Consider the following 17,735-nt stretch of genomic DNA (forward strand, 5'->3'; position numbering starts at 1 on the left):
TTGTCCTGAACTTCCGCAATCATAGTCCTTGCCAGCTTCCCCCCTCCCTCCTCTTTAGCGACCTACCAACGGTCTTTTTAGTCTTCCAGCGCCAAATAAAAAACCCTAGACGACTTGAGTTTTTCGAGATAGCGATTTGAGCAATGAATATCTGTCTTTCCCAGTGAAGACGAATTTTACTTCCATCTTAGTACATTGTACCTTTTTAGGCAAAAAAGGTACATTTTACCTACTTTAAATGGAGCCAAAAATTAGACTCGGTGGCAATCCTGAGTACGATACAGTTTTAAGAAGCAGCTTTACATCCATACACAGTATTTTAATTTAGACTGCATTTGTTTCATAAAAAGGTATTGAAATTAAACTAAAAATTAATACCAAAAATGGCAGAGCAAGAAAAAAAAACCTATCAGCTTCTAAAATTCAACTGCTCACTCAGTACTTGTTTGAGTCTTCGCAAAGAAACCAGTTCTTCCTCACTAGTCTTGGCCTTTTCCAAAAGGTTCAATCGCTCAATAGTAAGCTGACTGTTCTTTTCCCTCTCTGTTTGCAAGTCCTATAAAAGGGAAAATAAAAATGAGCTACTAGAAAATCACAAACAGACAGCTAGATAGCTGCCTGCTCTACTAGACAGCTACTAGAAGAGTCAGATAAAATAGAAGAGTCAATGGAAGAGTCAGATAAAATCACGAACAGACAGCTAGATAGCTGCCTGCTCTACTAGACAGCTACTAGAAGAGTCAGATAAAATAGAAGAGTCAATGGAAGAGTCAGATAAAATCACGAACAGACAGCTAGATAGCTGCCTGCTCTACTAGACAGCTACTAGAAGAGTCAGATAAAATACAACGTGATTTGCAAAGAAGCCATCAAAAGCAAAACCTGTGGATTGATGATCCTTGGATTGAACTCTCCTTGCCAATATGACGATCAGCTGAAAAATATTTGAGGGAGGCGGGATTACTATGCGCCCCTGAGAAAAAGACATGGCAACTAAAACCTTGACGGCTGTCAACACCATATCAATGACTATGGAGGATCTTTATTGGCAAAAAGTATTGGTAAAAATGCATTTCTTATCAAAATTAATCATAACGCACTAGAAATAGAAAATTTGATAAATTCACAAATTGCGATAAAGAAAGAACAATTAAGATAAGCAATACAAGCGAACGAAAATAACTATTAAATATAATCGGAAGAAATCGGAAGAAATCGAAAGTATAGAATGTGAACCATTTGTGAAATATGTTCTTACTATGTTTTGCTTCTGGACTTCTTTATTGCAATATTAGCTTCTCATTTATAAAGCAAAAATCCAAAACCATAGGCAGTGCAATAGCGCTGCATAAGTAAAGAGCAATTTTTTTTTAGACTAGGGCACTTCGTATCTAAGAAGTTGTCGTAGAAACTTCGGAAAGGGTTCATTCGAATGGAGATTGAAGGGGCTAGTGCCCTCTTTAATAGTCAAAAGTGATCGGAGGCCAATTAACTTCCCTCCAACACCCAACGCTCCCCAAACACATCCAATCAAAATTTTGAGATAGTCATTTTGTTCAAAGTAGTTGAAAGGTCTGGAAATTATGTATTTAAGGATGAAGACCCCCCCCCCTACTGCCCTCAGTGCAAGGGTTATAAGTTATTCACTGGAGGCATATAAGGTTTATTTGGAAAGGGTGATCGTATAAACTTCGTAGGGGGCTCATTGGATGGCTAATCAGAATTTTTTATTGCCCTTTTTGAGTGTCAGAGTGATCAGAGCGTGGATACCCCCCCCCCACACACACACACCTAGTATTTTCCCGAAATACATCTGATAGAAATTTTGAGATGGCCATTTGTTGTCGTAGAAACTTTAAAAAGACCTCTTTCGATTGGAAATTGAAAGGGCCAGTGCCCTTTTTAAAAGTCACGAGTAATTGGAAGGCAATTAACCCCCTCCCACGCCCACTATTTCTCCGAATATATCCAATCAAAATTTTTAGAAAGGTCCAGAAAATATGTCTCTTAGGATTAAACCCCTCCCCCCCACAGCCCTAAGGGCAATGGTTGTAATTACGCCCTGGGGGAATGTAAGGAGTATATAGAAAAGGTAACCGTAAAAACTCTGGAATGGGCTCATTTGATTGAAAACCAGATGTTCTAGGACCCTCTCTGAGATTCAGAGTGACCGGAGGGTGGATACCCCCCCCCTCCCCACACACACACATTGTATTTTCCCAAAATGCATCTGATTGAAATTTTTATATGGCCATTCGATGTCACAGAAACTTCGAAAAGAGCTCATTCGATCAAAAACTGAAAGAGCTAGTGTTTTTTTTTTTTTTTTTTTTTCATAGTCGAAAGTGATTGGAGGGCAACTAACCCACCTCCCACGCCCACCATTTCCCCAACACATCCAATAAAAATTTTGATATAGCCATTTTGTTCAACATAGTTGAAAGGTCCGGAAAATATGTCTTCAAGGATGACAACCCCATACAGCCCTTAGGGCGAGGGTTCTAAGTTATGCCCTGGGGGCATATAAGGTGTATATTGAAAGGTTGATCGTAAAAACTTCGAAAGGGACTCATTGGATTGGTAATCAGAAGTTCTAGCGCCCTTTTTAAGATTCAGAGTGATCAGACAAGTACAAAGTCACCAACAAGTGCTCTGAGCAAGTGGTTAGTGTCATTATGTAAACCACTCATGTCGACACAGATTTCTTACATTAAGAATTCGTCAGAACTTGTAACAAAAAACTAAAAGAAGTGGAAATGTCTCCATATTCTATAATCTCAAGTTTCGACATAGTATCAATGTATACGAGCATTCATGTAAAAGCCGCAGAAATTCTTCTTAAAAGAAAGATATTAAGAAATTTTGGCTTAATTAGTGATGAAACAGTTTTGGAAGTCGGTGTAATTATGAATTTAGTTGGGTTGTGCAACACGTTCTCTTATTTTTTTTCAATTCACAGTGGGTTTTTTCGAACAAGTAAATGGTTTACCCATGGGGGCCCCTTTAAGTCCTTTATTGGCAAATTGTTTTGAAAGAAATATTGAAAAAACAGAGTTAGATTCACATTTTTAAAACACAAATTTTGGGGGAGATATATGGATGACTTAATTTCAGTATGGAATTATGGGGAGGAGGAATAAAAAGGTTTTTTTTTAAAACATCTTAATTTTTGGGGAGGTGATTTAAAATTTACAATAGAATTAGAAGAGGATAAGAAACTTCCTTTTCTGGATGTTCTTCTTTTAAAAAATGAAAATAGTCTGGATTTTAAAATTTATAGAAAACCTACTAACAATAATAGATTTTTGACCTTCTCTGGTCATGCTCGCCAAGTAAAAAATGTATAATCACATCCTTAACTGACCACATTTTTAGAATGTGTTCTCCAAAATTCATTGAGGAGGAATTATTGTTGTTAAAAGAAATTTTAATAAGTAACCAGTATCCGGGTTGGTTAATTGACCAGACTTTTTCGAAATGAAGAAAAAAATTTCTAGAATTTTCTGACGATATTCTGGAAACAACAGAAAAGAAAGATAATTTTTGTTCTCTACCATATGTTCCAGGTTTGAGTAAAAAACTTAAAAGAATTTTACAAAATAATGGTTTAAAGGTAGCTTTAAGAGGTAGTAATACTTTGGCTAGTTTTTTTATTACTGGAAAGGATCGAACTTCCGTAGAGCAACAACCTTAGACCTTAGATCCTCCAGAGCCAGGGGTGGCGCATAGGGCGTCTACGAAACCTCGCCAGACATCTCGGAGCTGAGCTGCAGCCGTGACATCCTCCCACTGTGGTTGAAGAGACAACTCCGCATTTCTCAGGTCTCGGTCGTACTGTCGTCGCAAGGTGTGTCTTGGTCGACCTCTTTTTCGCCTCCCCTCGGGACGCCAATCATATACTGTATTCAAGGTATGTCCATCTCCGACGTTTCAGAAGGTCAGTAACTAATGGCTGACCGGTTCGTCGGCGAACTTCTATGTTGGTGACCTTTTCCTGCCACGATATGTTCAGGATTCTCCTAAGGCACATGTTTTCAAAGGCTAGGACACGTTTCTCCAGCTGGGTGTTTAGTTTCCAGCATTCACTAGCATAGAGGAGGATGGACATCACATTGCTATTCAGGAGGCGGAGTATTTACTACTGCGCCAGACTGGTTTCAACTTGCTAAAAGCTGATGTCGCTTGTCCAATTTTCCTCTTGATTTCGTTGGCTATTTCACCATCGTATTCGATCCAACTCCCGAGATATTTAAATTCCTTGACCTGCTCAATAGTTTTATTTTTGCATTTTAATATGAGTGGGGAGTCAGATGTGGCCATACTCTTTGTTTTACTGACATTTACTGCAAGTCCCATTTTCTCGGCCTTTTCGTCTATGGCGTCGAGTAGCAGCTGCAGTCGCAGTTTCGCTTCTTCAAGAAGAACGTCATCTGCGAAGTCCAGATCAGAGATCTTTTGGCTGCTAATCTTCACTCCAATGCCTGAAGACTGCCGTAGAATATAGTCCATTACAATGACAAACAGAAACGGGGATAGGACACACCCTTGTTTGACACCAGACATTATCTTGAAGAAACGCGTGTCCCCATTTTCTGTGCGTACACAGCATTCACTATCCTCATATAGTGCGATTATCATTTTGACTAGTTTATCAGGTACTCCGTAATATTTCAAAATCTTCCATAAAGTGTCTCGGTCAACAGAATCGAACGCCTTTTCAAAATCAATGAAGAGCAGGTACAGCTTTTTGTTCCATTCTCTGGACTCTTCCATCATCAGTCTAAGAATGAAAATAAGATCAGAGCAAGACCTACCAGGTCGGAACCCATGTTGCTCTTCCCTGAGATGTGAGTCTAGGGCTGCTCTTAGGCGTTGTAGTATTACTGAGGCTAGTATTTTACTAGGCACAGACGTCAAATTGATGCCCTTCCAATTGTCACAAATTTGTGCATCGCCTTTCTTGAAGAGTTTGACCAGTATACCTCTGGTCCAATCTTTTGGGACTTTTTCGTTGTTCCAGATGGCCACTAGAAGAGCAAACCATACGAATATGCAGGCTCGAAGGGACGCTTTCAGCATCTCTGCCGTGATCCCATCGACTCCAGGTGCACGTCCATTTTTCAGCTTTTTCACAGCTGTCGTCACTTCTTCCGTGCTGGGTGGGTCAGCACTTACGTCAATTTGTAAAAATGGCGTATCCGGTACTGTTTCTGGATCATCAGGTCTGGGCCTATTTAAGACTTTCTCGAAATGTGAGGCCCATCTCTCGTCAGCTTTCTGTGGATCCGAAATAACGTCTCCATTTTCATCTTTTACAAGGGATGTACGATTTATTTTCTTTCCAACTATCTCGTTTGTTAGTCGATAAACCATTTTTGAGTCTCCTTTCTTTGCAGCTTCTTCTGCAAGCGCTGCTTTTCTCTCAATGACACTTCTTTTGTCTTTCCTGGCACTTCTTTTCACCGCTTTATCCTCTTCTTTGTAGCGGAGCTGTAATTGGGCTTTTTGCTCTGGGCTCGACGTATTCAGGATAAGCGTTCGGGTCTCCTTGCGTTTACTGATGTATTTCCAGGTGTCATCCGACATCCATTCTTCTTTCTTTCTTTTCTTTAAGCCAAGGTTGGCCTTCGCAACGTCATGGTACACACTCTTGACTGAGGTCCATGTATTCTCAACATCAAAGTCATTGGTTTCGTCGAGCAGATTTAACGCTTCAAATCCGTTATGTAGAGATATGCAGAAGTTTTTGCGGATGTCAGGATCTTTCAGCTTATCGGTGTCAAATTGTTTATGTGTTGCAGTGTTAGTTTTCCTCTTCTGAGCTTTCAGTTTGATTCTTACTTCGGCTATCATCAGGATGTGATCTGAATTAACATCCGCTCCTCGAAAACCCCTCACGTCACATAGGCTACTTCTCCAACGTCTTGACATGAGGAAATGGTCGATTTGAATCTTCGTTCGGCCGTCGGGGGACACCCATGTGTACTGGTGAATCGTTTTATGGTCGAACATACTACCACCTATTATCAAATCGTTGCTTAGTGCATAATCGATTAGGAGTGTGCCATTCTCATTTATCTCTCCCATGCCATGTGGGCCCAGAACTTCAGGGCAGTACTGGCGGTCTGCACCAACTTTAGCATTTAGATCGCCAACCACGCAGAGTACATCATGCCTGGGAACGTCTTTGGTGACCGAGTGTAGCATGTTATAGAAAGCATCTTTCTCCTCTTCATCAGCTTCGTTAGTTGGAGCGTAGCATGCGATGATGGTCATTTTTGTGTGGTTTGATACGAAGCGAGCTGTCATTATACGTTCGTTAACTGGGTTCCAGTTTGTCATTGCTTTGTGTGCAAGTGGCGACATCAGAAGTCCTACACCAGCGCGGTGGACGGAAGGGTGACCACTAAATGCCATGACATATCCATCACCGAACTTCTCTAATCCATTTCCAGTCCACCTTATTTCACTGAGAACGAGTATATCGATGAGGTATTGTCTCATCTCTTTAAGAACATGCTCTGTCTTGGATATCTGGTTCATCGTTCTCACGTTCCAAAAACCCATCTTTAGATTCTGTTTCGCAGTCAAAAATCGGTTCCGGGGGCATGCAGGGGTCGTTATCTGGGGAGGTGATGTATCCGAGGCTGTTGTAGACGTTTCAGTTGCAGTTGTTTTTCCCCTGAGGGTTGCCCCTCAAGGTCCCGGGTGTGGGTTGCAAGCCCACAGCCCAACCCTCCTCATTTGCGGACTAGGGGCCAAGGTTCAAGCAAACTTTCAGGAAAACTATCGAAATTAAAAAACAAAAAAATTATTCAAGAATAATTCCATATACAGAGATACATGAGAATTTGGATTAAATTTAATTTATGATAATTTACTGAGGTCAAATAAAATAAATATCCCTTCACCTAAGAACTATGACCTCTGTCCAACTGATATGTCAGATAAATCTAATGAACCGGAACCGAAAAGGTCAAGGAGATTTGCTTGCGCTGTTCCATTGAAAAGAACAAGAGCAATAAACTATATGTAATTAGTTTATTGGGTATGAATTTCGTTTGTTTTTATTGATGTCTTTTAGTTTTACTGCTGATAATGAACACTGTACATGTGTTCGAAATATCCAGTTAAAAAATTTTATATCTCTTCACTGTCGATTAAAAGGTTTCATCCCTATTTTTGAATTGTTATACTTTCGTCATGGAAAGGCAGTGTGGTCTTCGAAGTTATCTATATTTGAAGTCATATTATTTGGTGAACTTTTTATTCGTCTTGAATTTCGTTTTTTTTCTAGTGATTTTTGTTCGTTTTAATGTTTAATATGACTCTAACTTTTATTTAAACTTTTTATTTAACATAATGCAAAAGCGGAAGCTTTTTTCAGTATTTTCTTCCCATGTAAATTTTAGTGTTAGGAGCATACGACCTTTTGAAAAGAGGGGTTAAATAAAATAAACAAAGGAGCGGGGAAACAGTAAATTGAAAGCTGCATCGGTACTTGTATGATATACCCCCTACCAAATATTCTTCTAATATGTTTCTCTGGCGCTCAATCCAAATGCAATATACCAAAGTAAGATAAAAAATGCAATGCTTTAGAATCTGGGTAGGATGGGGCAAGTTATACATTGAAATGGCTAGCAATACTTGTAGGATAAACACCCCCCCCCCCAACCGCTCACGTTGTTCATTCATTGACGTATTACAGAACCTGTTTTTTTCCGTTAGTTTCTTTTAACTTAGCTCGAGATAAGACAAAGAGAAGTGACAGAATAGATGGGAAATATATAAATTGGGATTTAAATTTGAACATTAGGGAGTGGGGGTAAAGTATAGTGGGTCTTCATCCCTAATGTGTTAGGTACAATTATTCAGCATATTATGTAGTAAGAATTGTTTTCTAAATTCACACTGTTCAAATACTTTACCCCACCCCCTGATGTTCAAATATATAGCCCAAATTATATATTTTCCATCTATTCTGTCACTTCTCTTTGTCTTGTCTCGCGCTAAGCTGAAAGAAACTAACGAAAAAAAAAAACAGTACACGTCAGTTCTATAATGCATCAATGAATGAACAACTTGAATTATAGGGGGTATATCATATAAGTACCACTGTAGAATTTTAATGTATACCTTGTCCCATCCCACTCTGTACCATCCTTTTCCACTTCACATTCTACCATCTTTGGTTAAAACCTTTGTTAATTATCCATACCTTTGTTAATACCTTTGTCTATATCCATACCTTTGTTAATTCCTCCAGCTTAGATGAAAGTGAGGTTTTTTCTTCACTAAAAGCCCGCTCAAGCTTTTGACGCTTTTTCTCTTCATTTTTCGTAACTGTAACGACTTCACCACTAAGTGAGTTGACTTCTGCTAAAGCTCTGGTTAGTCCTTCTTCTTTTAAAGCAAGCATGTCTGTTAAGTGGGATACCTGGTTTCGTAAGAAAGATATTTCTTTCATACTAATTTTTTGCACCTGTAAGAGTAAAGCGTAAAGCTAAAAAATGAAGCTATTACGTTGGAAAAAAGAGAGACAGCCACAGCAGCCCGTATTAATTTCAGGTCCCAATATGATTAATCCTAACACTTTATGGGTGGGTGCTAAAATTAATACACGCATAGCTAATTCTCTCCAGAACTTGTGTCTAGTTCGCGTACTAATGTGTAATAACGTGTATTAATTTTGACCAATGGCTTGTCACTGCCTGGCACAAATCCCACCCACAGATATTGACATAACATCACAATAGAATTAGTATTTGATCTAAAAACTAGGTATGCCAATGGGAAGGAGGGAAGACTAGGCTTTGAAATTTTTCTTTTAATATTTTCATTGAAAAATACATTTTTTCATTGAAAAAAAAAGAAAAACATCAAAATTACCTTCCCTAAAGCTAAAAAATGAAGCTATTACGTTGGAAAAAAGAGAGACAGCCACAGCAGCCCGTATTAATTTCATGTCCAAATATGATTGATCCTAACACTTTATGGATGGGTACTAAAATTAATATACGCTTGGCTAATTCTCTCTAGAACTTGTGTGTATTTCGCGTACTAAGGTTTAATAACGTGTATTAATTTTGACCAATGGCTTGTCACTGCCTGGCACAAATCCCACCCGCAGATCACACATAGAATTAGTCTTCACAATACACAATAGACACAATCACAATAGAATTAGTATTCGATGTAAAAACTAGGTATGTCAATGGGAGGGAGGGAAGACTAGGCTTTGAAGTTTTTCTTTAATATTTTCATTGAAAAATATATTTTTTCATTAAAAAAATGAAAAAACAACAAAATTACCTTCCCTAGATTTTGAAAAATACAATTTGTCCCCCACCCCCTACCCTTTCATAAATTGACAACGCGTCAAGATTGAAAACACTACCGGTGAATTTGAAGGGACATAGTAACACGTTAGGAACTAATAATTTCTGAGATATTAAGTTTAAATTCCCTTCCCATTCCTTAAGGATTCACACATCTTTTGTCCACCCGCATTTTGAATATGCTTGTCCAGTTTAGCACCCCGCTATCTCTCGTGAAGAACTGGAAAAAATTGAATCAATCTAAAAGAGACTTGCGAATAATTTCCAAAGAAAGCAAGTTGCCATACTCTCTGCTCCTAAGAAAAGCTAGCTTAGAAACCCATGAGTGCAGGAGGGTTTCGAAGTGCCTCCTTTTTGCAAAAAATGCAATAACAAACCCTCGGACGCTAAGTATTTTCCTAAAACGACACTCCCCATCCAGATTACGGCCCGCCTCGAGCTGTTTCTGAGCCCATCGCTATTTTGCCCCCCATTCGCTGCGTTACTTCCAGATATGGGACAACTTCTGTCCCATTCATTACAGAAAAAATTAATAAAATATTTCATTGGTTTTTCCCTTTTTTCTTCTTTTTATTGAATGATGGTGCTGCCCAGGTTTTTGCATTTATTTGCTTGTTCCCCCCCCCCACTCTTTTTTATTGTCTTTTTTGATTTTTATATATATATATATATATATATATATATATATATATATATATATATATATATATATATATATATATATATATATATATTTATATTTCATTCTCTTTTCTGTGTTTATTCGCTTATTTTTGTCCCCTTTTTATAGTTTGACCAGTTTTTATCTTTTTAACTTTTTATTGACTTTATAAAGTTAAATTGTTGATACTATTTTGGTGGTCCTTTTAATTTTTATATATATTTATATCTTGTTTTTTCTTTGTAACTATTCACTTGTTTTGTCTTCCCCCTTTTTTTTAATGTTGCTTTTATTTATTATATTTTTTAACTTGTGTTTGTGGTGGTTTTTTAGGTTTAGTTTGACCAGTTTTTATCTTCTTAGATTTTTAATTGACTTTTTACAGTTAAATTATTGACTCACAAATGATCATTAATTCTGATTTTTCTTTTTCGCTGTTGATTTTGCATTTTTGACAGTTTTGGTACTTTTATATGATTTGTCGACTCCGAGGTCCAAATTTGGCCCTTTGTGGGCTTATGATAGTGATTTTTGAAATAAATATCTTATCTTATCTTAAGGGGATAAGGTACCTTAAAGGTTCACCCTACTTACCCATTATCAACTTTTTTAGTTCATGTGGCAAAACTATTTCGAATTGATTGAGTGGTCTTGACATAACTTTAAGAGCTTGGATAAGAGATCCGAATAAATGACAGAAAATCAAAGGCGACAAATACCTTCACGGAAGTCTCAGAAATCACTTAAATTCTTGCATTTCGTGCTGAAGATGGAACTATTCAGTTTTAACGAAACTCACATAATCAGAAAATGTGATTTTTTTTCTATTAAATGGAGCATAATTTTCTTTTTAAAGTTCAGTATAGAGCAGTCCCTGAAAATATTCTAGCGTATCTACAAGGAAAACGCTAAATATGATACGAACAATTTGGCCTCTTTAGGAGTTCCCTTTGGTGTCACTAACTTTGATTGACAAGCTCGCCAACACAAGGGACGTAAAATTTGACGGTCTATTCAGTCAAATTTCACATTTAAACCACTAATTCTCGAGAGATCTCAATGATGGCTAGTCTCATGGGAGAATTTACTAATAAGCCCCTTGTCTTCATGATGGTCAGTGCTACTACTTACAACTCACTGAAGCAACCACCTGAGGCGAACACAGATACGGTCACTCCTTCATCCCAATCTGGTTAAATCTTCTTCTTTACACCCTCCCAGGAGGTTCAGATTTCCTTTAGATATTTCCTAGCGACATCCTCTTACCCCAGCCGTAGACGACCTGCTCTCCATTTGGCCCTAGACGGCTGGCCGAAACTTGAAATCTCTGGTAATCTGTCACCCTTCACCCGCAGAACGTGCCCAAGCTATCTCAGTCTTTCTCTCATTATAGCCCCAGAAAGCGGGATTGAGCCACACTTTTTAGGCAATTTCTCTGGAAAACACCAAGAGGATCTTCCTCCGTTTTCGGAGTGCCCACGCTTTGGAGCCATACTTGACCACTGTCATCACTGTAGCTTCCAATACTCTAATCTTTGTTCGCAGACTTATCTTCCTATTCTTCCAAACTTTTTTCAACTGCGAAAAAACACCCTGGGCCCTGGCTGTTTTACCATTAACATCTTCACTGCACCCCCCGTTCTTACTAATAATACAACCTTGGTAAGTGAAAGTGTCCAATTGACCAATCTTATAGTTACCCAACATCACTTTTTCATCTTCACTTACTCCTATCCTTAGCTACTCAGTCTTCTTAACATTAACTTCCAAGCCTACTCTTGCACCATGAACTAGCAAAACCTCTAAAAATTCATTTATTTTGCCAACAATTTATCTAAAATATTTAAATTATCAGCATAACCTAAGTCTAGGAGAGTTTTACTTCCCGATTTGGTTCCGTGTCATCTCATTGCCTTTGCTGTGCTCCTTAGGACAGACTCCCTTAAAATGATCCTTACAAATGGGGGTAGAATGCAAACCTGCTTAACTCCTCATTTATTATGGAACCAGCAACTAACCTCATTTCTTATCTTAATCTTATCTTCTTATCTTATCTTAACTGCAGCAATGTTACTCTCATACATAGCACTAACCACTTTAATGTATTTGTCAGTTATACCATACAAGGGCGAGATCTTCACTAAAGCTATTCTATTAGCTGAATCAAATGCTTACTTATAATCTATAAAACTGAGGACTAAAGATGTTTGATAACTCAGGCACTTCTTAATTATTAATCTAAGAGTGACAATATGATCGACATATCCTCCCCCCTTATTAAAACCCCACTGTTCTTCTCTTAAAACTTTAACTACAGCATTTCCAAATCTAAAAAGTATCATCATACAAAGTGGTTTACTACCAACAAAAACCAGGCTAATGCTTCTATAATTACAATAAAAACTATTATCAACTTTCTCATATAGGGGTTTTATTAGAATTTTCCTAAAATCACTAGGCAATTCCTCTTTTTCGAAAAGCACATCCATAACCTTCAGTAACTTATTTCTAACATCATAACCACCATATTTGAGAAACTCATTTACCACACTATCAGCACCTGGGGCCTTTTTACTTTTTTAATACTATTAGTACTCTCGCTAATTCTTCCTCGTAAAATAAATCTTCCTTCACAACCAAGGTGTCTCAAACTTTTTCATTTTCTTCTATATCGTTTCCTGTAACTCTATCCCGGTTTAGCACATTCTCAATATGTTCTGAACATCTCTCTTAAACTCTTTTCTTATCAGTAATTATGGCCCGTTCCTATATTTAACTGGCAGATCGACTGCTCCCTCTCAATTTATTAAAGTATCAGTGCGATTTTTTACAATTCTGCCGTCTGGCCGCATCTTCCAGATCCTCGGCAATTTTATCCATGGCCTCCACTTCACATTTCCTTAGTTCATATTCACTTTCTTTACATTCCTCTTGTTTTCGTATGATCTATCACTCTGATCATTCTTGTGCAGGCCCCTTCTTCTCTCTATTAAACATAAAGCATTTTCACTTTTATTCCTAGCTGTGTTTTTAGCTTTCTTCCCTAAGACGCCTTCAGTCAGTTCACAAACTGTTTTCCAAAATTGTTCCATCAATCTTCTAAATTGTCAAATTTTAAACTCTCCATTTTAGTATTAAACTGTTCCTAGAAGGTTTCTCTCAAATTCTCTTCATGGAGTATAACAACATCATAGCTTCCCGGAAGGTAGTTACCCTTCCGCAATGTCAGCTTTAAATTAACCCTAGACACTACTAGAGGGTGATCTTTACTATTAACATCAATAACAGCACTCCTATATACCCTAGTATGTTGTATCGATACTGCCGGTTTTCTGTTTACCATAACATAATCAATAAGGTTAGCTGTCTTACCATCACGTGAATACCATGTCAACTTATGGGCCATTTTTGACCAAACACCGTATTGGTTATAACTAGGTTGTTATACCTACAAAATTACAAAAGCCTATAGCCATTACTGTTTTCTTTTCCTACACCAAATTTACCTAGGCTAGGATACCATCTTTCCCTATTTCTACCAACCTGGGCATTTAAATCTCCTAGCAAAAACACCATATTTCTACCTGGTACCCTGTCTATTTGCTCCTGTAACTGTAAATAAAATTCATCTGAGTCACTAGTATCTCCGTCAGTTGGTTCAAAGGGGCATATACTACTATAACTGATACCCTGAACTTTTTAGTCATAAAATGAGCAATTAGTATTCTATTATTAATACCTTCCCAGCCTAAACAAGACTTAGTATCTTCCTTATTCATCATGAGCCCTACTCCCTGTTTATGTACCCCATCCTTCCTGCCTGAGTAAACAAATTCTATGTCACCTAATTAATAATAATAACCTAATAAGGTTAGCTGTCTTACTATCACGTGAGCACCATGTTAACTAATGAGCCATTTTATGACCAAATATTGAACTTGTTACAACTAGATCAGCCGACGCTGAAATCGCAAAGTGATTTTTAAAGTCTCATATTAGCTTAATTTTTAATACATCCACCATCTATTAGAGTTATTCTATAGTTTAGTTTATAAATCAGTTCCCATGGTCAGTTTATTTGTAACTGATTAAGTCTGGAATCAGACTGACAAGGAGCAACAATACTTAGATTACGTTAAATGTTGTAGACTGAAGAAACTTCTTTTAAAGTAGCAAAAACCTTTATAGCTAAACAGTGTTTACTACAAACGTAACGCCATCTATCAAGAGTTTTATTGTTAAGGCGTTTCTACAAAATGTTGGAAAGCAAGGAAAGAAACAATAATTAGTTTCGCAGCCTCTACAATTCATTCATAAAAAAAATCGATGCTCTGCATTCATAAAAAAAATGTACAAATAAACTGACCGATGATATTCCCCTATGTCTGCAAGAATACGCGAAACTAATACTTTACTGAGAGCATAAAACCCATGCATAAAACAACGCTTTATTTTTATATCGTAAAAAATATCCTGAAAGGTTTTGTATTTCTACTCTACAATAGCGTTGTAAAATTACCGTAAAATAAAAATTTGGTAAGTAAAATCGGTAAAATAAGGTAAAATACGGAAAAATTGGTAAAATAAGGTAAAATAAGGTAGTCCCTAGGACAGGATAAAATTGGTGTTTTAGTTGCCCTGTAGTAACAAGACCAGTTGAGAATTTTTTTTAAGCACCACTTTCAGGTTTTAATAAACATTTTTAATGATTCTGATTTTCCTGGGCTTAAAAAAGATAATACCCCATCACCTAAGGTTTCATCAATTTAATTGACAGTCTAGTTTATCCTTTTGGTTAACACACATTTTTGATGGGCTACTAAAAGTTTTTAACCCCCCCTCCTCCCAAAAAAGTCCTGGATACGATCATGAGAATCATATTTCAATTTCTGACTCCATCCTCCCGTCGTCTCTCCCTTAGAACTATTTATAGGTACTTCCGTATTATATGGTACATATTTGAGAATTTACATCGCAAAGATCAGACAATAACCGGTTTTCATGATCTTTATACCAGACAATTAGCTTTGGCTCGGAGGAAAACTACATTGTAGCTAACTTTAATTAAATATTTAGTAGGTATTTAGTTAGGTTAGATTACACATTTAATATAATGCAGTCTCCCCCCCCCTTCATAATTATTTGTTGTAGTTTCCATAATTTTGTTACTAAACTATTATGCTTTCATCATATTTTGTTTTATTTCATTAACATTCACCAAACTTCACTTCTTGAGTATATACTATATAAAACGGAAGTACCTAATTATGTATTTATGTGAAGATTCTTTCAAAACAACTGCTGAAACACAAGGGTCGTTAAGCTAGAATAAGAATTTCTTAAGGCACTTTAGTCGGTAACAGCTCATTCGGTGGTAATTGGTTGGAAAGCGGGCAAAATATTAGAAAGGGCACTGGAACTTTCGATTTTTAATTGATTGATCCCCCTAAAAAGTTTATTCGACCACCCCTTACACATTAAGTGCCTTTGGGTAAAAATAAAAGAACAAATATTAATACAATCAACCGTTAGGGGTCTTTACTTTAGGTAATGCTATACGATTGCCTCTGACTTAAACAGGAGTTTAGCAATTTCAATTTACCTTCTAATGACGATCTGGAATTATTCAAGGGGAAAAAAGGGAGGATTCAATTCCTGGTGTGGCCGGTTATTTGGTTCGGGACGGGGTCAATAGCGTGATTCTGTAAGCTCAGCCAGAGTCAACCCAGTTCTAAATGGGTACCTGGAGAAATCTGGGGAAGGTAAAAAGGAAGGGTGTGCGAAAGCACAGGATGGTTGGCCCCCAGCTCCACATTGCGCTTTCTGGCCGAAGGGCTACGAAACAGAGATCAATACCGCCGGTTTAGACCTTGAGGGTATAGTGTCTTTATGCTTACTGACTAATGTATTCTGTCACACGTCACTTCTCTTTGTGGCTATGAAACCATCATTTTTCAAATCTTACATTCAGATAAAAAAACTGAGTTTGTTCTGGCTAATTAACAAGTACCGAGAATTCTTGCCCGATCTTGTTGGTGAATAGTCTATCACTTAATCTAGTAGCTTGGTTTTTTGGTTAAGACATCATTCATAATCATCTGTATAAATGGATGAAACAGGAAGCTAAAATAACAAAAAAAGAAAAATACATAAAAAACCTCATTCACTTGAATGGTTGGGGGGGGGGGCAGACAAAACTAATAGTATAGCATTCTAACCTGATAAAAACTAAGTTTATTTTCTCGTCAGAAACAACAAAATTAGAACACTGGAACTGGATTGGTGTTTAAGAACTTTGATTCAGTTCCACAAACACTCTTTTTCTTCAAAATGGGACTTTCACGGTTTACACAAATTGTCATTCAATGACGAAGATAAGAAATTGTCGATAGTTTTTGCCATCTTTCCATTCTATTCAGTAAAAAAAAAAAAAAAAAAATATATTCTTCTCTACGTTTTTTTTCGTTAGATATGTTATAGATGTCTATGGTTTTTCGTTATTATGGTATTTCATATTTCTTATTTCCTTTTTCGTATACACGGTATTTCATATTTCATTTTTTGTATTTCATATTTCATTTTCGTATATATGACATTTCTCTATGGGTTTTTTCGCTTATCATCTATAACATCTCTATGGTTTTTCGTTATTAAAGTATTTCATATTCTCGTATAGAAGGTATTTCATATCTATTATTTCATTTTCGTATATATGGTATTTCTCTATGTTTTGTTTCGCTTTTCATCTATAACATCTCTATGGTTTTTCGTTATTATGGTATTTCATATTTCTTACTTCATTTTTCATATATATGGTATTTCTCTATGTTTTTTTTTTTTTCGCTTTTTATCTATCACGTCTAGCCAATGTGGCCTAAGAACTTTATTTATTGGACTATGATTTTAATACCTCTTCCTTTTTCTCCTCCAACTCAGTAAGCCGGTCAATGGTTTCAGTCAGCCTCTCTTCAACAGACTTAAATTCTCCTTCTTTTATCATTAAACGATTCTGCATACATACAAGCTTTTCCAGTTGCCTTGAGCTTATTTCCTTCTCCTTCTTCAAAAGCATGCGGTTTGTAGCAGTACTTTCTTCCAAAAATTCCTCAAGGTACTTGATATGTCGTTCAAGGCTATTTAGTCGTAGCTCATAAATGTCGCTCAGTTCTGATGCAGATGGATGCTGCAAACATAATGATAAAATATAGTCATTGGAAACTATCTACCAATATAATCGTCTTTTGTCCGTAACTATTAGCCAATCACTAATATTCAGCTCTTAAAACTATTATATGATGTTATATTATAAGTATAAGGAGTATGAATGAGTATAACGAGTATATGAGTATAATTAGTATGAGTTATACTATGAGTACGATTATACCTTATATGAGTATAATGAGTATACTATGAGTATATACTATGAGTATACCAAGGCCTGAAGCTAACGGGTATTTCTCATTATTGCACGGTCAGTAGATTTCATTCAACAATGACTAATTTTACAAGAAAGACGTAATGAAATGAATAAAAATTGATTATTGGCTAAGTTATCTGTAAGCTGTGATATAACGAACAATTTTTATAAGCTGATTAAAGAACATTTGAAAATACAAGCCTTTTCCTAAACAAAGCTAAAGAACGAAGCTCTTTACGCTAAAGTTTGACCCTTTCTCTTAACTCTACTTTTTAAAACTTTTTTACGTAAGAAACCTTAGCGTAAAGAGCGGGGC

At 36.8% G+C, this 17,735-nt stretch overlaps 1 protein-coding gene across 3 annotated transcripts in view; it reads right to left on the bottom strand.

The window, feature by feature from the left end:
- Nucleotides 1–298: 298 nt before the first annotated feature.
- Nucleotides 299–17,735, bottom strand: part of LOC136025363 (uncharacterized) — a 30,385-nt gene continuing 12,948 nt past the window's right edge. For all 3 annotated transcript variants that reach the window (XM_065701311.1, XM_065701310.1, XM_065701312.1), the window contains exons 5-7: nt 16,913–17,185; nt 8,252–8,485; nt 299–556 (exon numbers count right to left, since the gene is read on the bottom strand). In XM_065701311.1, coding sequence (XP_065557383.1) covers nt 410–556; nt 8,252–8,485; nt 16,913–17,185 — 654 coding nt within the window. In that variant the 3' untranslated portion in view covers nt 299–409. The remainder of the gene's footprint in view (nt 557–8,251; nt 8,486–16,912; nt 17,186–17,735) is intronic.

Source organism: Artemia franciscana, chromosome 3, assembly GCF_032884065.1.
Source record: "Artemia franciscana chromosome 3, ASM3288406v1, whole genome shotgun sequence".
NCBI classification, from domain to species: domain Eukaryota; kingdom Metazoa; phylum Arthropoda; class Branchiopoda; order Anostraca; family Artemiidae; genus Artemia; species Artemia franciscana.